The sequence below is a fragment of the Leptodactylus fuscus genome, chromosome 8 (genome assembly GCF_031893055.1).
Source record: "Leptodactylus fuscus isolate aLepFus1 chromosome 8, aLepFus1.hap2, whole genome shotgun sequence".
Taxonomy (NCBI): Eukaryota; Metazoa; Chordata; class Amphibia; order Anura; family Leptodactylidae; genus Leptodactylus; species Leptodactylus fuscus.
The window spans coordinates 90,310,972-90,328,380 of NC_134272.1; the positions used below are offsets into that span (position 1 = coordinate 90,310,972).

General features: G+C 36.9%; 1 protein-coding gene across 1 annotated transcript; it reads left to right on the top strand.

Annotated features, from left to right (window-relative positions):
• Positions 1–2,824: 2,824 nt before the first annotated feature.
• LOC142217465 (C-X-C chemokine receptor type 2-like) lies at positions 2,825–11,265 on the top strand. Its single transcript, XM_075285714.1, has 2 exons — positions 2,825–2,852; positions 10,201–11,265. Exon 2 carries the CDS (start codon positions 10,216–10,218, stop codon positions 11,263–11,265), a length of 1,050 nt encoding a protein of 349 aa, XP_075141815.1. The 5' UTR covers positions 2,825–2,852; positions 10,201–10,215.
• Positions 11,266–17,409: the final 6,144 nt, after the last annotated feature.

The following is a 17,409-nucleotide window of genomic DNA, read 5'->3' on the forward strand; positions in this document are numbered from 1 at the left end:
GTGGACAGAAGAGTAAGATAGACAGGACCCATCATATGACAAGCGTCCCGTCTGATCGCCATATCAGTTACCCCAAGTATTAAGCTGGATCAGTGGAGTTGTGTAAGGGCTCTTATTTTGCAGGACGAGATCCCAATGTGACTAGACTGTCCGCAAAATGGATCTGCAAAAACATTGCATCAGCATGTCAATCACCGATCCACAAAAAATACTTGTATGGGTGAATCTCTGTCACAAGAATAGGACCGGCTCCATAGGCAGATGGATTGTACGGGCCGGACACTGATCAGTAACAACTATGGACGTGTGTATGGGGACATAGAGATGAATGGGTCCAAAGTCTATGGACAATAAACTGAAGACAACTATGGTCGTGTGTAAGAGACCTAAGGGGAGAGGTGACCAAACAGTGTGGTTTGGGGATCTTGATTTTTTGTCCTGTTACAGTATTTACATAAAATATTCTGTTATATCTTAGATCTAATTACCTCCACATAAGTAGTCCTCTGGGTACTAAACTGATACAATTGACATCACCTATTCCAAATGAGCATAAAACATAACGTTTAATATAGTCAGCTAAAAACATGAACACAATAAATAATGAAAGAAACACCTCGGGGATCATTGGATAGCTATGAATCCACCTGCGTAACTTCAAAACTCAGTATTGATATTTTGGGGATTTAGGGAACGGTAGCTGGAAATTCCATATAGAACCAAGAAAATGATTTTATCCCTTGATTAGGATTGCCATTGTCATATTGCAAGGAAGGTCAAAAAGTCTTAACCCCTTCCCGCCGATGGCATTTTTTGATTTTCGTTTTTCATTTTTGACTCCCCTCCTTCTAAACCCCATAACTTTTTTATTTCTCCGCTCCCAGAGCCATATGAGGTCTTAATCTTTGCGGGACAAATTTTTCTTCATGATGCCACCATTAATTATTCTGTACAATGTACTGGGAAGCTGGAAAAAAAATTCAGAATTTGAAGAAAAAATGCATTTCTGTGACTTTCTTACGGGCTTCGGTTTTACAGCATTCACTGTGCAGCCACAATGACCTGTCCCCTGTATTCTGTGTTTCGGTACGATCCTGGGGATACCCAATTTATATGGTTTTATTTACATTTTAACCCCTTAAAAAAAAATCCAAAACTGTGTTAAAAAAATGTTTTTCTAAAAGTCGCCATATTCCAACAGCCGTAACTTTTTTATACGTCAGTGTACGGGGATGCATAGGGCGTCTTTTTTAGCGGGGCCGGGTGTACTTTCTAGTTCTACCATTTTCAGGAAGTGCTTTTGCTTTGATCACTTTTTATTAAAATTTTTTATCAGAATCAAAACAGTGAAAAAAAGGCAGTTTGGCACTTTTGACTATTTTTCCCGCTATGGCGTTTACCGAACAGGAAAAATATTTTTATAGATTTGTAGAGCGGGCGATTTCGGACACGGGGATACCTAACATGTATGTGTTTCACAGTATTTAACTACTTTTATATGTGTTCTAGGGAAAGGGGGGTGATTTGAATTTTTAATACTTTTTATATTTTTTTATATTTTTTTTTTTTTTTTTTTTGCATTTATTAGACCCCCTAGGGGTTCTGAACCCCAGGGGGTCTGATCACTAATGCAATGCATTACAATGCTAATGCAATGCAAAAAATCATCATTTCTTTTGCAGGCTGATAATCCCACAAAGTAATAATGCCCCATGTGTGGCCCCTAGGAAGTAACAATGCTCCAGGTCCACTGGAGAGCTTATAGTGAATACTCCAGAGGACCTGGTGGCTCAATGAATTATATGGCCAGATCATTCATTTCAGTGGCCACTGTGTAATACTTCATTTGACCTGTGGTGGTGCTATTGGGAAAGTGAATATTTACAGGTTTCCAAAAAATTGCTGATTGATGGGAGGTCGGGTGACAAAATGGGATGGATAATGATATAAGCAATAAGACTGACTGACTATACTCATCACACTATTGTCAGTTCTGGAAAATGGGCAACAGTCCCAATGATGGGTAAAAACCTTGACTATGGGTAACAATCCCTGTGATGGGTAAAAACCTTGATGATGGGTAACAATCCTTGTGATGGGCAACAACAACAATCCTAATGATGGGTAAGAAATTGAATCTCTATCATGGGCAACAATGATGAATAACAATTCCAATGATGGGTAAAAGTCCCAATGATGGGGAACAACAATCCCAATAATGGTTATCAATCCTAATGAAGCATAAGGTCCATTCACAGGTCTGAATTCCAAGGTGATGTTATGGCGGATTCCATCGCAAAATCAGCAACAGATTCAGGGATGGAAATGGAAGAAGAATTTGATGTTTCACATTCCTCTTCCACTTTTGCCCGAACATTCCCAGTGATTATTAAGAATCCAACCATTGTGCATTGCAGGAGATTTATTACTACAAAGAGTCTCCACTTTCAGGATTCCAGTTACAACCCTTGTAATGGCAGCCATATTGCTTGTCACCCAGCTTTCTCTGGAAAAGATACAGTAATTGTGAAGACGTATAGTCAGTGGTGCGTTACCGTAAGGCTCATTGGGCAATTTACAGGAAATTTGTCTAGACGACATCAGCAAAGTGAAATCCTCTGATACATTGTGACAACCTGCGGGCACCTATAGATATCAGTAGATGTGATGATTGCACAAGGCGCCTCCTGGAGGTGATGTGATAAGACAATGAGCTACTCGCAGGATTTCCACATCCTTGGTCCATTCCACTCCCCCTTATAAGAACCATACGATGACTTGTCAGTTCCTCTTCTCAATCATTTCTTTCCAGAGTCTCGTGTAGACTCAGCTGCCGCTGGAGGAGCCATAAGGTAACCGGGATCATCCTACTATAACTTATATATGACATGGGGTGGAGAAGGACTGGAAATACAGACCGGGGGGGGGGCAAAATACAGTGACATATTTTTATGAATTCTTATACATAGGAATATAGATCTTGTTATAAATATGGGAGGTGGGTAAGTTGTGCCCCCTGGGCTGTCCTCTTGGGTAAGCTCTGCCTGGCTGACACTTTTTGCTATAAATTTCAGGTATTTTTATTGCATTTTTTTTTTCAAATGTTTTTGGCTTTTATTTTTTATATAATACATAGTCTTATATAATTTTTATATATTTGTTTTACTATATTTACTATATTTGCAACATTACCTATATTTTCAAACCATTTAGATAAAAGTCTCCAGTGACCCCCCCCAAATACAACCAAAACACCACAAATAATAGCACATGATGCACTTAATACCCCCCCCCCCATACAACCGAATATAAATAATGTGGCTACAATACAAAAAGTGAGATGCAGACCTTTCACCTCCCCGTTCTCCCGATCTCTGGGGATCCGAGAGATCTGACACTGACACCCCATCCGATCTATCTCACTAAACAACAACTAGATCGACAGAACGTGAGAAATAAAATCTAACTTTTATTTGATACAATGTATAAAGCCTTGAGCTAATAAAGACTGCGCCATTGTTACAAGAGCGCACAGAATTATAGACGGTGGATTATGAGACTCAGGTTAATGCAAATGCACTCACTGAATATAAGATAAGATAAGATAATCCTTTAATAGTCCCACAATGGGGAAATTTCAGTGATACAGTTTCATATCATAACCCATACTAATAACTCAGAGAGTATACTGCGGATACAAGAGAGAAAACACAAGACTAGAGTGTGAACAGGACCATAGACAGTGTCCCCGCCTCGCTCTACTATTATACAATGGCCCTAAGTGGATAAAACAGAATACATGGAGAATGATACTAATGAGTATGGGCGAGAATGATGACAATGAGCGACCACGTGATAGTTCTATCAATACTGGTCCATCTGCAGTGATAATCTTATCACCAACATCCTCACACTCACAACAGCCCCACAGCCAAGTAAAAACAGCCAGACGGAGCGAGGATGCCCAGAAGAGGTCAAGCTATATAAGTGCTTCTTATCCTTATTCCTCTCCCCTGGGCTTCTACTTATTATATTCTGGGGTCTGAGGAGACCCCGGAGAATAATAATAGCAACGACACTGAGGATCAAACCTCATGAATATTCATCAAATTTTGTGGGGTTCACCCAAAGCAGCTCCAGTTGGGGTCCTGGGAGTATTTTATCCTTTGTGGTGCCTATTATACTGTGGACCATATTATACTGTGGGTGGGTGTGGGGGGGGCACTGTGCAGCATATTATCATGTGTGGGGGCCACTGTGGAGCGTATTATACTGTGGGGGGCCTCTGTGCAGTATATTATACTGTGTGGGGGCCACTGTGCAGCATATTATACTATGGGGGGACCACTGTGCAGCATATTATACTGTGGGGGGATCACTGTGCAGCATATTATACTGTGTGGGGGCCACTGTGCAGCATATTATACTGTGGGGGGATGACTGTGCAGCATATTATACTGTGTGGGGGCCACTGTGCAGCATATTATACTGTGTGGGGGCCACTGTGCAGCATATTATACTGTGTTTGGCCATTGTGAAGCGTATAATACTGTGTGGGGATCACTGTGAAGCATATTACACTGTGTGTGGGTCACTGTAGAGTATATTATTATGTGTGGGGGCCACTGTGCAGCATATTATACTGTGTGTGGCCATTGTGGAATATATCTTACTGCATGGGGCCACTGTGCAGCATATTATACTGTGCAGGGGTCACTGTAGAGTATATTATACTGTGTGTGGGGCCATTGTGGATCATGTAATACTGTGTGGGGCCACTTCAGTAATCACATCACACCTCATCTGTTTTATAGCAGCTGTGCACTATTAGTTGGATGTAATAACATTGCATGGTGATTATAAAACAGATACTGTACAATGTAAATAGTGAAGGAGTCACGGTGCTCTCCGCAGGTGTTGTATCTCCACTGATCTCTTACATCTCTTAGACTGTTAGCACCCTGCAGATCAGATGTTTTCCACACCAGACAGCTCCCAGTATTGTGTACATGCCGGGCACTACATTGCTCACTCACCGTATTATTATTATTTGGGTACTGTAGTTGTATCCCTTTCAAGTATTTGAGATACCATTGCAGCACCCATAACTGTCACTATCAAGAATGCGCTGTAGGGAGGGAATAGGGGACCTGGACAAAAATTTGCACCAGAGCCCTGAAGTCTTTAGTTATGCCACTGTATAGATATATAACATGAGGGGAATAAGATAAGGAGGAGAAGCATACAAGGGGAGGCAGGAATGGCCAAAGCAGAACTGTTACACCAAATAGTTCATGTAATACACGTACTAGTCATCAAGGCTTTACGTATTACACTGCGCACGCGCCATTTTTGTTGTAGTTCTAAGTATCATTAGAACTACGCGAGCATGTGCAGGACACTCGCGAACGTCTTCACTCCGGAAAAACAGTTAAAGTTATTAGTAGGAGACTAAGATAAAAGTGTTGTCGGCAGTATTTTCTATTACCGGTAGGGATAGCTGCAGGATTAATTGTTAATAATGGAGACTATGCTCTAGGAAGTTTCACTAGAAACGTATGTAGGGACACAATAAACGCAGGTAGTGTGAATTTACCCATACTTACCTCTTAGTAAAGGGCCATGTACAGTCCTATGAAAAAGTTTGGGCACCCCTATTAATCTTAATCATTTTTAGTTCTAAATATTTTGGTGTTTGCAGCAGCCATTTCAGTTTGATATATCTAATAACTGATGGACACAGTAATATTTCAGGATTGAAATGAGGTTTATTGTACTAACAGAAAATGTGCAATATGCATTAAACCAAAATTTGACCAGTGCAAAAGTATGGGCACCTCAACAGAAAAGTGACATTAATATTTAGTAGATCCTCCTTTTGCAAAGATAACAGCCTCTAGTCGCTTCCTGTAGCTTTTAATCAGTTCCTGATCCTGGATGAAGGGATTTTGGACCATTCCTCTTTACAAAACAATTCAAGTTCAGTTAAGTTAGATGGTCGCCGAGCATGGACAGCCCGCTTCAAATCATCCCACAGATGTTCAATGATATTCAGGTCTGGGGACTGGGATGGCCATTCCAGAACATTGTACTTGTTCCTCTGCATGAATGCCTGAGTTGATTTGGAGCGGTGTTTTGGATCATTGTCTTGTGAAATATCCATCCCCGGCGTAACTTCAACTTCGTCACTGATTCTTGAACATTATTCTCAAGAATCTGCTGATACTGAGTGGAATCCATGCGACTCTCAACTTTAACAAGATTCCCGGTGCCGGCATTGGCCACACAGCCCCAAAGCATGATGGAACCTCCACCAAATTTTACAGTGGGTAGCAAGTGTTTATCTTGGAATGCTGTTTTTTTTTTTGGACGCCATGCATAACGCCTTTTTGTATGACCAAACAACTCAATCTTTGTTTCAACAGTCCACAGGCTTGTCCAAATGTGCTTTTACATACCTAAGGGGGCTCTGTTTGTGGCATGGTTGCAGAAACAGCTTCTTTCTCATCAATCTCCCATACAGCTTCTCCTTGTGCAAAGTGCGCTGTATAGTTGACCGATGCACAGTGACACCATCTGCAGCAAGATGATGCTGCAGCTCTTTGGAGGTGTCTGTGGATTGTCCTTGACTGTTCTCACCATTCTTCTTCTCTGCCTTTCTGATATTTTTCTTGGCCTGCCACTTCTGGGCTTAACAAGAACTGTCCCTTTGGTCTTCCATTTCCTTACTATGTTCCTCACAGTTGAAACTGACAGGTTTAATCTTTGAGACAACTTTTTGTATTCTGCCCATGAACAACTATGTTGAACAATCTTTGTTTTCAGATCATTTGAGAGTGGGCTGCCCATGCTCGGTGACCATCAAACTTAACTGAACTTGAATTGTTTTGTAAAGAGGAATGGTCCAAAATACCTTCATCCAGGATCCAGGAACTGATTATTAAAAGCTACAGGAAGCGACTAGAGGCTGTTATCTCTGCAAAAGGAGGATCTACTAAATATTAATGTCACTTTTCTGTTGAGGTGCCCATACTTTTGCATTGGTCAAATTTTGGTTTAATGCATATTGCGCATTTTCTGTTAGTACAATAAACCTCATTTCAATCCTGAAATATTACTGTGACCATCAGTTATTAGATATATCAAACTGAAATGGCTGCTGCAAATACCAAAATATTTAGAACTAAAAATGATTAAAATTAATAGGGGTGCCCAAACTTTTTCATAGGACTGTATATCTTTGGTTAGTCGGAGCAATTTCTCTGCATGATATTGAATATTTATATCCCTCTTTATCTTATAACAAAATGTATGATATGATTTAGGATTTAGTAGTGGGATATGGATATAACAGTGAAGGTGTTTTCTACTAACTTCTTTATACAGCTACTAGAGCTGAGGTCCAGGTGATAAAGAATTTCATTAGTAACTAGGGTGGTTTCCAATTACTCTGATAACCGGAAGCCTTGACGTGTCAGAAACCTACATTAACTCAGGTCATTCTACTCACTGAGGAAGGAACGATGGTTCCGCAATGCGTCTGCGATTTTTAGGGTTTAGGGTTTATATATTTCTTCTTTTCTTTATTTTTTTGCAATCGACATCAATTTTTTGTCATTTTATGATGTTTCTTGATTAAAAGTTACATTTTATATTATCGGAGAGCTGCCGGAGGAATTTGTTTCTTTTCAAAGGCTACTCACGCATATGTGGGGCTCATACAGATAAATTTTGCTGATAGAGCCCCTTTAAAAAGTGATAGCATTGATAAGATATCAGGGGTTTTGTCCCTCCTTTATTAAAGTAGTCCCCTTGCACTTAGAGGCTCATAGGGACTGTTCTTGCTCGGATTCTGCAGTGATCCAATGCTTTTCTTACTTTCCCTTGCCATTAGACCTTAAGAACAAGAGCAGCTCTTTGCAATCCCTAGTACCGGGGCAGGGGTCCTGGACTTGCCTCCTGACGTTTGAGATCACGTGACCACCACCTGCCACGGGGGATTTTTATATATTGGGATCTAAAAGTCAAAAACAAACTGTAATAGGGAAGAAGAGCTTGCTCCATCACTGCGGAGAATTTCACAAAGAATTGCAGTTTTGATATCAGCACCATAGAGAGAATCAAGCAGGAGTGCGCGGGACCCTGAAAGGTCACAGGCCCAGAACTTTGGGTAGTTCACATAAGGCAGATTTGTTGCAAAAAGTTAAGAGGTGTCTGATATTTGCAGAAATTGATTCACATTGGTAACCCAATCTGTATGCAAGAAACAGATTTTCACACCCTAATGGTATTGAACAAGGCATCTACAATTCTGCAATAAATTGTATCATTTCATTGCATCTAAAATAAAAAATCTAATTTACAGAGGAGTCAATTGGATTAAAAAAAATCTACAAGCCTCCAACAAACCGTCAAAGGTGCTGGACGCAAACACCTCATAGGAAATTAACCCCTTCTGTTTTGCAACAGCGAGTTTCTTCATCTGTGTCAGGAATTCATGGGCTTTGTGCAACGCCTGTATCTGTGTGGTAATGCGTCCTGTCCAGTCCCTGTCTTGTCCTATAAACAAATATTAACTCTTTAGAGCCTGAAAGACATCAAAACGCTTTTTGGAACTTAAGAGAATGGTGGAGGAGGAGGAGGGAGGCTCCAGCTGTGCCAAAAAATGGTGCACGGTCATTAATAGACAGATGTACAATCCTGATACTTTACACATTTCTAATAAAGGGTGAACCTAAAATGAGAGATGTAGAAGGATTTAACGTGCAAGACGATCAACAAGGCTCTCAATGCAAGGCAGCTGCTGCAAAGGCAACTAAGATGCTAGGATGCTAAACAAGAGAGTGTTGTGCGCCCCTACATCACCTGTAGGACAACATATTAAAGAGCACCATTGTAGACCCCGATACGGATCATTTTATTGATATCCTTTTATTTTCATAGCACCAACATATTCCGCAGCGCTTTACATACATTGTCAGTCCCATATAGCCTGCACAATCTATATTTCCTATTAGTAAGTTTTTGGAGTGTGGGAAGAAACTCATGCATCATCTCCGCCAACTTTTTTCATCCATCAATAGGCGCCGCTCCTCTGATTTCAGAATTTTATCTCTGGCCCCACCATTCCTGAGCAATCAGCTCTAATTTCAGTGCCTGATATACTAATTAGACTCCCTACTGTCAGGTGGGAAGTTTCTGTCTATCTACTCTGGTCTAGGACCGCCCACTTGACAGTTAAGAGCTTAATTAGCATACTGGGTGCTGAAATTAATAGCACTGACTGCTCAGGAACGGTGGGGGCTAGAGAAAAAAAATCCAAGTGCGTTGAAATCAGTGGATCAGTGTCTATCTAAGGATCCAAAGAGGTGGAGGGGGTGAATGGTTTCCTATAAATGTATAGTGGGGGGAGCACAAGCCTTAATATAAGGACAATGTGAGCATCCAAATAACCATCCAGCTGGCTCGGCGTGTCCGGGTATGTTTTCTCTTCTAGAAGTGACTGGATTCCCATGTGTATTATCACTGATGGAAATACCCCTAATGTTGCTAAAGTTTTGACCATCTTGTTGTAATGAAGTTCTCACAGTTACTTAGTATACGGTTACACAATGTGATTGCACGCTACATGTCTGCTCAGGATTCACGTGTCGTTCCTGTATATAACTGGGTATACACAACACCTTGGGTTGTCAGCAATTTGTCTATTGCAAAGGGGTTTTTGGAGATTTGAGAGCAGATCATCCCACTAATACGTATTCCTCTCTGCAAAATGCAAATACATTTCTAAAATGTATACAATGTGATTTTCTGGATTTTATTTTTGATGTTCTATCTCTCACTGTTGAAATGAACCGACCCGTAAAATTCTAGACTGCAAAATCAGCGAGGGGTCACATACTTATTTCCTGCACTGTATTTGACAACCCCTCGGGGCTCACTTTTTTCTTTCTTTTGGATGTTCCCTGAAGATAATCTGCAACTTTACCCTTAGATCACATCTGCATTTGGTAATCCGTTCGGGGGGAGTCTGCATGGGGACGGATTACTGAACGCATTTGCAAGCCACATGGACCCCATAGACTATAATGGGGTCCATGTGCTTGCCAGGAGATCTCCCCACGGTGTTGTTGGTAGAACTGAGAAGAAGCCACGTAATGGGTTTATGCCTATTCATTTTTTACTTCTCTTTCCCATCAGGTTCAGAAGATAAACATGAGCATCTTTATCGACCTCACAGATCTTTATGACACTTTCACGGACGCCAACACCTACATCCCCCCCGCTCATGCCTCCCCATGCTTGTTTTCACCACCGGCCAACAAATACATAGTTCTTGTGATTTACGCCATTGTTTTCTTACTCAACATAATTGGCAACAGCCTTGTGATCCTTGTCCTCTGCTACAACAAACTCAAGATGTCCTCCACAGACGTTTACCTGCTGAACCTGGCCCTTGCCGACCTCCTTTTTTCCATGACGCTCCCCTTCTGGGCGGCGTACAAGGTCAGTCAGTGGGTGTTTGGCATCGCCATGTGCAAAATCATCTCCACCTTACAAGAAGTCAACTTCTACAGCGGAATCTTCTTGTTGGCGTGTATAAGCGTAGACCGGTATATGGCCATTGTCCATGCCACCGAATTCTTTACGAGGAAGCAGCACTGGGTGAAGTTTATCACCATTGCCGTCTGGATCCTTTCCGTCGGCCTGTCCATTCCAACCATTTGGTTTAGAGATGTGTTTTTGGCCGGTTACGCAGGGGTCGTGTGTCATGAGAATTTAGAGGAAAATACCGAGACGTGGATGATTAACATTCGCGTTGGACGCTTTGTGATGGGATTCTTCATTCCGTTGCTAGTGATGGTCTTCTGTTACGGGTTTGTCATTAAGACCCTTGTTCAGGCCAAAAATAGTCAGAAGCACCGAGCTATGAAGGTCATCCTTGCTGTGTTTTTTGTCTTCCTGATCTGCTGGCTCCCCTATAACATCACCGTCATGGTAGACTCTCTAATGAGAACTGGACATATCAACGAGACGTGCGCCTTAAGAAATCATCTAGACACCGCCTTGTATGTCACTGAAATTTTTGGATTCACCCACAGCTGTATTAACCCAATCTTGTATGCATTCATAGGACACAAATTTCGGCACAGTTTCCTGACGATACTTGCCAACAAGGGGATTATCAGCAAGGATAGACTGTCCAGATTTAGCCGGAGCCTCTCTGTCATGTCCTCGTCGGCACATACGTCCACCACCATCTAAGTTCTACATTCACAAGTGGCTTATGAGAGAAAAGATCACAAATTATGGACTAAAGTCAAAAGGGCAAATGTTACGGGACATGGACAACAAAGTCTAGACCAGGGGTAGGGAACGTACAGCTCTCCAGCTGTTGCAAAACTACAACTCCCAGCATGCATACTTGCTCTGCTGTTCTTAGAACTCCCATGGAAGTGAATGGAGCATGCTGGGAGTTGTAGTTTCACAGCAGCTGGAGAGCCGAAGGTTCCCTACCCCTGGTCTAGACGTTGCGTCAGATATACAATGTGCAGATGTGCAGTGTGAGAAGATACTCGTCTTCACAGATTTCTAATTAAAGGCAATGTGTAGTCAAATAAGACCTACAAGATACATCAGATTCTGTTATATGAAATGTCTTACTATTATGGTGTTTCTCGTCTCAATATCTCTGTGTCACTATATTAAAAAATAATACTGAAATCTTGTAGCTTTCATGTTGACACTTTTTGTTCTATAGAGAGAAATCCTTCTATAGAAGTCATCTCAATATCATCACAGACTGGATAATACTCAATGACGGACTGAGGGGCCTGTGGCCCTATGGAGGAATCCATTGTCTGGGGCCAATATATGGTGAAATGCAATTATTACCCACCGTACAATGGCAAATTTACAAAACTGCTTTGACACACAATTTTTTCACTTTTAGACTGCTACCTAGTACTGATCTATGACCATAATATTATAATTTGTGTACATAGGAGGTAGCATTGAAATATATTCTTGTACATAGCAGCAGTATTATAGTAGTTATATTCTTGTACATAGGAGGTAGTATTATAGTAGTTATATTCTTGTACATAGGAGTAGTATTATAGTAGTTATATTCTTGTACATAGGAGTAGTATTACAGTAGTTATATTCTTGTACATAGGAGCAGTATTATAGTAGTTATATTCTTGTACATAGGAGTAGTATTATAGTAGTTATATTCTTGTACATAGGAGTAGTATTATAGTAGTTATATTCTTGTACATAGGAGGTAGTATTATAGTAGTTATATTCTTGTACATAGGAGGCAGTATTATAGTAGTTATATTCTTGTACATAGGAGCAGTATTATAGTAGTTATATTCTTGTACAAAGGAGTAGTATTATAGTAGTTATATTCTTGTACATAGGAGTAGTATTATAGTAGTTATATTCTTGTACATAGGAGTAGTATTATAGTAGTTATATTCTTGTACATAGGAGGTAGTATTATAGTAGTTATATTCTTGTACATAGGAGGCAGTATTATAGTAGTTATATTTTTGTACATAGGAGTAGTATTATAGTAGTTATATTCTTGTACATAGGACTAGTATTACAGTAGTTATATTCTTGTACATAGGAGCAGTATTATAGTAATTATATTCTTGTACAAAGGAGTAGTATTATAGTAGTTATATTCTTGTACATAGGAGCAGTATTATAGTAGTTATATTCTTGTACAAAGGAGTAGTATTATAGTAGTTATATTCTTGTACATAGGAGTAGTATTATAGTAGTTATATTCTTGTACATAGGAGCAGTATTATAGTAGTTATATTCTTGTACATAGGAGTAGTATTATAGTAGTTATATTCTTGTACATAGGAGGTAGTATTATAGTAGTTATATTCTTGTACATAGGAGGCAGTATTATAGTAGTTATATTATTGTACATAGGAGTAGTATTATAGTAGTTATATTCTTGTACATAGGACTAGTATTACAGTAGTTATATTCTTGTACATAGGAGCAGTATTATAGTAATTATATTCTTGTACATAGGAGTAGTAATATAGTAGTTATATTCTTGTACATAGGAGGTAGTATTATAGTAGTTATATTCTTGTACATAGGAGTAGTATTATAGTAGTTATATTCTTGTACATAGGAGTAGTATTATAGTAGTTATATTCTTGTACATTGGAGCAGTATTATAGTAGTTATATTCTTGTACATAGGAGTAGTATTATAGTAGTTATATTCTTGTACATAGGAGTAGTATTATAGTAGTTATATTCTTGTACATAGGAGGTAGTATTATAGTAGTTATATTCTTGTACATAGGAGGTAGTATTATAGTAGTATATTCTTGTACATAGGAGGTAGTATTATAGTAGTTATATTCTTGTATATAGGAGCAGTATTATAGTAGTTATATTCTTGCACATAGGAGTAGTATTATAGTAGTTATATTCTTGTACATAGGAGTAGTATTATAGTAGTTATATTCTTGTACATAGGAGTAGTATTATAGTAGTATATTCTTGTACATAGGAGGTAGTATTATAGTAGTTATATTCTTGTACATAGGAGCAGTATTATAGTAGTTATATTCTTGTACATAGGAGCAGTATAATAGTAGTTATATTCTTGTACATAGGAGTAGTATTATAGTAGTTATATTCTTGTACATAGGAGTAGTATTATAGTAGTTATATTCTTGTACATAGGAGTAGTATTATAGTAGTTATATTCTTGTACATAGGAGCAGTATTATAGTAGTTATAGTCTTGTACATAGGACTAGTATTACAGTAGTTATATTCTTGTACATAGGAGCAGTATTATAGTAGTTATATTCTTGTACATAGGAGCAGTATTATAGTAGTTATATTCTTGTACATAGGAGTAGTATTATAGTAGTTATATTCTTGTACATAGGAGTAGTATTATAGTAGTTATATTCTTGTACATAGGAGCAGTATTATAGTAGTTATATTCTTGTACATAGGAGGTAGTATTATAGTAGTTATATTCTTGTACATAGGAGTAGTATTATAGTAGTTATATTCTTGATCATAGGAGGTAGTATTATAGTAGTTATATTCTTGTACATAGGAGTAGTATTATAGTAGTTATATTCTTGATCATAGGAGGTAGTATTATAGTAGTTATATTCTTGTACATAGGAGGTAGTATTATAGTAGTTATATTCTTGTACATAGGAGGTAGTATTATAGTAGTATATTCTTGTACATAGGAGGTAGTATTATAGTAGTTATATTCTTGTATATAGGATTAGTATTATAGAAGTTATATTCTTGTACATAGGAGTAGTATTATAGTAGTTATATTCTTGTACTTAGGAGTAGTATTATAGTAGTTATATTCTTGTACATAGGAGGTAATATTATAGTAGTTATATTCTTGTACATAGGAGCAGTATTATAGTAGTTATATTCTTGTACATAGGAGGTAGTATTATAGTAGTTATATTCTTGTACATAGGAGGCAGTATTATAGTAGTTATATTCTTGTACATAGGAGTAGTATTATAGTAGTTATATTCTTGTACATAGGAGCAGAATTATAGTAGTTATATTCTTGTACATAGGTGCAGTATTATAGTAGTTATATTCTTGTACATAGGAGCAGTATTATAGTAGTTATATTCTTGTACAAAGGAGTAGTATTATAGTAGTTATATTCTTGTACATAGGAGCAGTATTATAGTAGTTATATTCTTGTACATAGGAGCAGTATTATAGTAGTTATATTCTTGTACATAGGAGTAGTATTATAGTAGTTATATTCTTGTACATAGGAGGTAGTATTATAGTAGTTATATTCTTGTACATAGGAGGCAGTATTATAGTAGTTATATTTTTGTACATAGGAGTAGTATTATAGTAGTTATATTCTTGTACATAGGACTAGTATTACAGTAGTTATATTCTTGTACATAGGAGCAGTATTATAGTAATTATATTCTTGTACATAGGAGTAGTAATATAGTAGTTATATTCTTGTACATAGGAGGTAGTATTATAGTAGTTATATTCTTGTACATAGGAGTAGTATTATAGTAGTTATATTCTTGTACATAGGAGTAGTATTATAGTAGTTATATTCTTGTACATTGGAGCAGTATTATAGTAGTTATATTCTTGTACATAGGAGTAGTATTATAGTAGTTATATTCTTGTACATAGGAGTAGTATTATAGTAGTTATATTCTTGTACATAGGAGGTAGTATTATAGTAGTTATATTCTTGTACATAGGAGGTAGTATTATAGTAGTATATTCTTGTACATAGGAGGTAGTATTATAGTAGTTATATTCTTGTATATAGGAGCAGTATTATAGTAGTTATATTCTTGCACATAGGAGTAGTATTATAGTAGTTATATTCTTGTACATAGGAGTAGTATTATAGTAGTTATATTCTTGTACATAGGAGTAGTATTATAGTAGTATATTCTTGTACATAGGAGGTAGTATTATAGTAGTTATATTCTTGTACATAGGAGCAGTATAATAGTAGTTATATTCTTGTACATAGGAGTAGTATTATAGTAGTTATATTCTTGTACATAGGAGTAGTATTATAGTAGTTATATTCTTGTACATAGGAGTAGTATTATAGTAGTTATATTCTTGTACATAGGAGCAGTATTATAGTAGTTATATTCTTGTACATAGGACTAGTATTACAGTAGTTATATTCTTGTACATAGGAGCAGTATTATAGTAGTTATATTCTTGTACATAGGAGCAGTATTATAGTAGTTATATTCTTGTACATAGGAGTAGTATTATAGTAGTTATATTCTTGTACATAGGAGTAGTATTATAGTAGTTATATTCTTGTACATAGGAGTAGTAATATTATAGTTATATTCTTGTACATAGGAGGTAGTATTATAGTAGTTATATTCTTGTACATAGGAGTAGTATTATAATAGTTATATTCTTGTATATAGGATTAGTATTATAGAAGTTATATTCTTGTACATAGGAGCAGTATTATAGTAAGTTATATTCTTGTACATAGGAGTAGTATTATAGTAGTTATATTCTTGTACATAGGAGGTAGTATTATAGTAGTTATATTCTTGTACATAGGAGTAGTATTATAGTAGTTATATTCTTGTACATAGGAGTAGTATTATAGTAGTTATATTCTTGTACATTGGAGCAGTATTATAGTAGTTATATTCTTGTACATAGGAGTAGTATTATAGTAGTTATATTCTTGTACATAGGAGGTAATATTATAGTAGTTATATTCTTGTACATAGGAGCAGTATTATAGTAGTTATATTCTTGTACTTAGGAGTAGTATTATAGTAGTTATATTCTTGTACATAGGAGGTAATATTATAGTAGTTATATTCTTGTACATAGGAGCAGTATTATAGTAGTTATATTCTTGTACTTAGGAGTAGTATTATAGTAGTTATATTCTTGTACATAGGAGTAGTATTATAGTAGTTATATTCTTGTACATAGGAGTAGTATTATAGTAGTTATATTCTTGTACATAGGAGTAGTATTATAGTAGTTATATTCTTGTACATAGGAGGTAGTATTATAGTAGTTATATTCTTGTACATAGGAGGCAGTATTATAGTAGTTATATTCTTGTACATAGGAGCAGTATTATAGTAGTTATATTCTTGTACAAAGGAGTAGTATTATAGTAGTTATATTCTTGTACATAGGAGTAGTATTATAGTAGTTATATTCTTGTACATAGGAGTAGTATTATAGTAGTTATATTCTTGTACATAGGAGGTAGTATTATAGTAGTTATATTCTTGTACATAGGAGGCAGTATTATAGTAGTTATATTTTTGTACATAGGAGTAGTATTATAGTAGTTATATTCTTGTACATAGGACTAGTATTACAGTAGTTATATTCTTGTACATAGGAGCAGTATTATAGTAATTATATTCTTGTACAAAGGAGTAGTATTATAGTAGTTATATTCTTGTACATAGGAGCAGTATTATAGTAGTTATATTCTTGTACAAAGGAGTAGTATTATAGTAGTTATATTCTTGTACATAGGAGTAGTATTATAGTAGTTATATTCTTGTACATAGGAGCAGTATTATAGTAGTTATATTCTTGTACATAGGAGTAGTATTATAGTAGTTATATTCTTGTACATAGGAGGTAGTATTATAGTAGTTATATTCTTGTACATAGGAGGCAGTATTATAGTAGTTATATTATTGTACATAGGAGTAGTATTATAGTAGTTATATTCTTGTACATAGGACTAGTATTACAGTAGTTATATTCTTGTACATAGGAGCAGTATTATAGTAATTATATTCTTGTACATAGGAGTAGTAATATAGTAGTTATATTCTTGTACATAGGAGGTAGTATTATAGTAG